Source organism: Morus notabilis, unplaced genomic scaffold (genome assembly GCF_000414095.1).
Source record: "Morus notabilis unplaced genomic scaffold, ASM41409v2 Scaffold3734, whole genome shotgun sequence".
Lineage (NCBI taxonomy): Eukaryota > Viridiplantae > Streptophyta > Magnoliopsida > Rosales > Moraceae > Morus > Morus notabilis.
The window spans coordinates 11904-12972 of NW_010365052.1; the positions used below are offsets into that span (position 1 = coordinate 11904).

The 1069-nt window shown below is 40.2% G+C and overlaps 1 protein-coding gene across 1 annotated transcript in view; it reads right to left on the reverse strand.

Moving 5' to 3' along the window:
* Positions 1-242: 242 nt before the first annotated feature.
* LOC21384597 (PH, RCC1 and FYVE domains-containing protein 1) overlaps positions 243-1069 on the reverse strand; it is a 7839-nt gene continuing 7012 nt past the window's right edge. The window contains 3 exon segments of the mRNA XM_024171688.1: positions 243-492; positions 724-998; positions 1001-1069. The exon segment at positions 1001-1069 is cut by the window's right edge and continues 87 nt beyond it. Of these exon segments, the coding sequence (XP_024027456.1) occupies positions 378-492; positions 724-998; positions 1001-1069 (459 nt within the window). The 3' untranslated portion in view covers positions 243-377.

Here is a 1069-nt window from a genome sequence, read left to right on the forward strand (position 1 = left end):
ACATGTAGTTCCTCTCAAATACTTAGACCTCGTTCGTTTCACCAATTCGAGTTTTAAGTTTTAAATTTCTACAGTCAAAAGTTCTCAGAAAATGTCACATCTAACATTTTCTACTACAGTAAAAAGTTATCAGAAAATGTCACATCTCAATTCGAATTGAAAACTCGAACCTGCGAAACGAACGAGGCCTTAGTTTAACACCTTATTTAAGTGGGGCAGAAAAATGGCTCCTTTGTGTTACTGTACAGTTGGTATGCAAAAGGCTGCTTGATTTTTCCCCTCGCTGAAACAATTTTCCTTGCCAAATAACCTGTCTAGCAGATTACATACAAAGACCTCTTTACATTTACTTACAAAGGGCAAAGTAAGCCTATACCTCAACTTTGACTTTGATTTGAGTTGACATATCCTTCAATATCATACTTTTGGTACATCACCACTTGGTTCTCCTCCCACCATCGCTCCGCTTCCCTCTCGGTGAATCTTCTCCGGCTGCAAAAAGAAAATCAATCAATTAACAAGCAAATATATCCAGCCCCATGTGGCAATCACAGTCTAGTTCTTTAACCAAACATAGAACAGAATTCAAAGGACACACCAAAGAGAAAAGAAAGAGTTCCAAATCGAAAGCTTTTGAGAATGAATGAAAAAGAGAAAGTAGATGAAATCGTACCAAGGGTCACATTCATCGAGTTAAGTCCCCGCAAAAAAAAAAAGACCTACCTAAATCTCACTCGCTTCAATCCCTTCTGTCCACTTGGCAAAATAGTGAAAGTGATATACACGCCAGGTTCATATTGTTCTACCCATTCAAGCTCGAGGCCTTTAGTTTCTTGCTTCCGCGATGCCTTAGATCCAACTTGGGTGTCGGCCTCTGATCTGCTGCTGTCACGGCATGTGTCACTCCCATATAGGAGTTTCAGTGTTTCGGAGAACACAATAGGAGAGTTAGATACACTATCTAATTGTTTCTCTTTTGGTAATCCAACTTGAGGCAACTCAGTAGCAACTGATGCAGACTGAACACATCCGAACGTAGGGCTAACTGTATACACAGGGGTGATCGGAA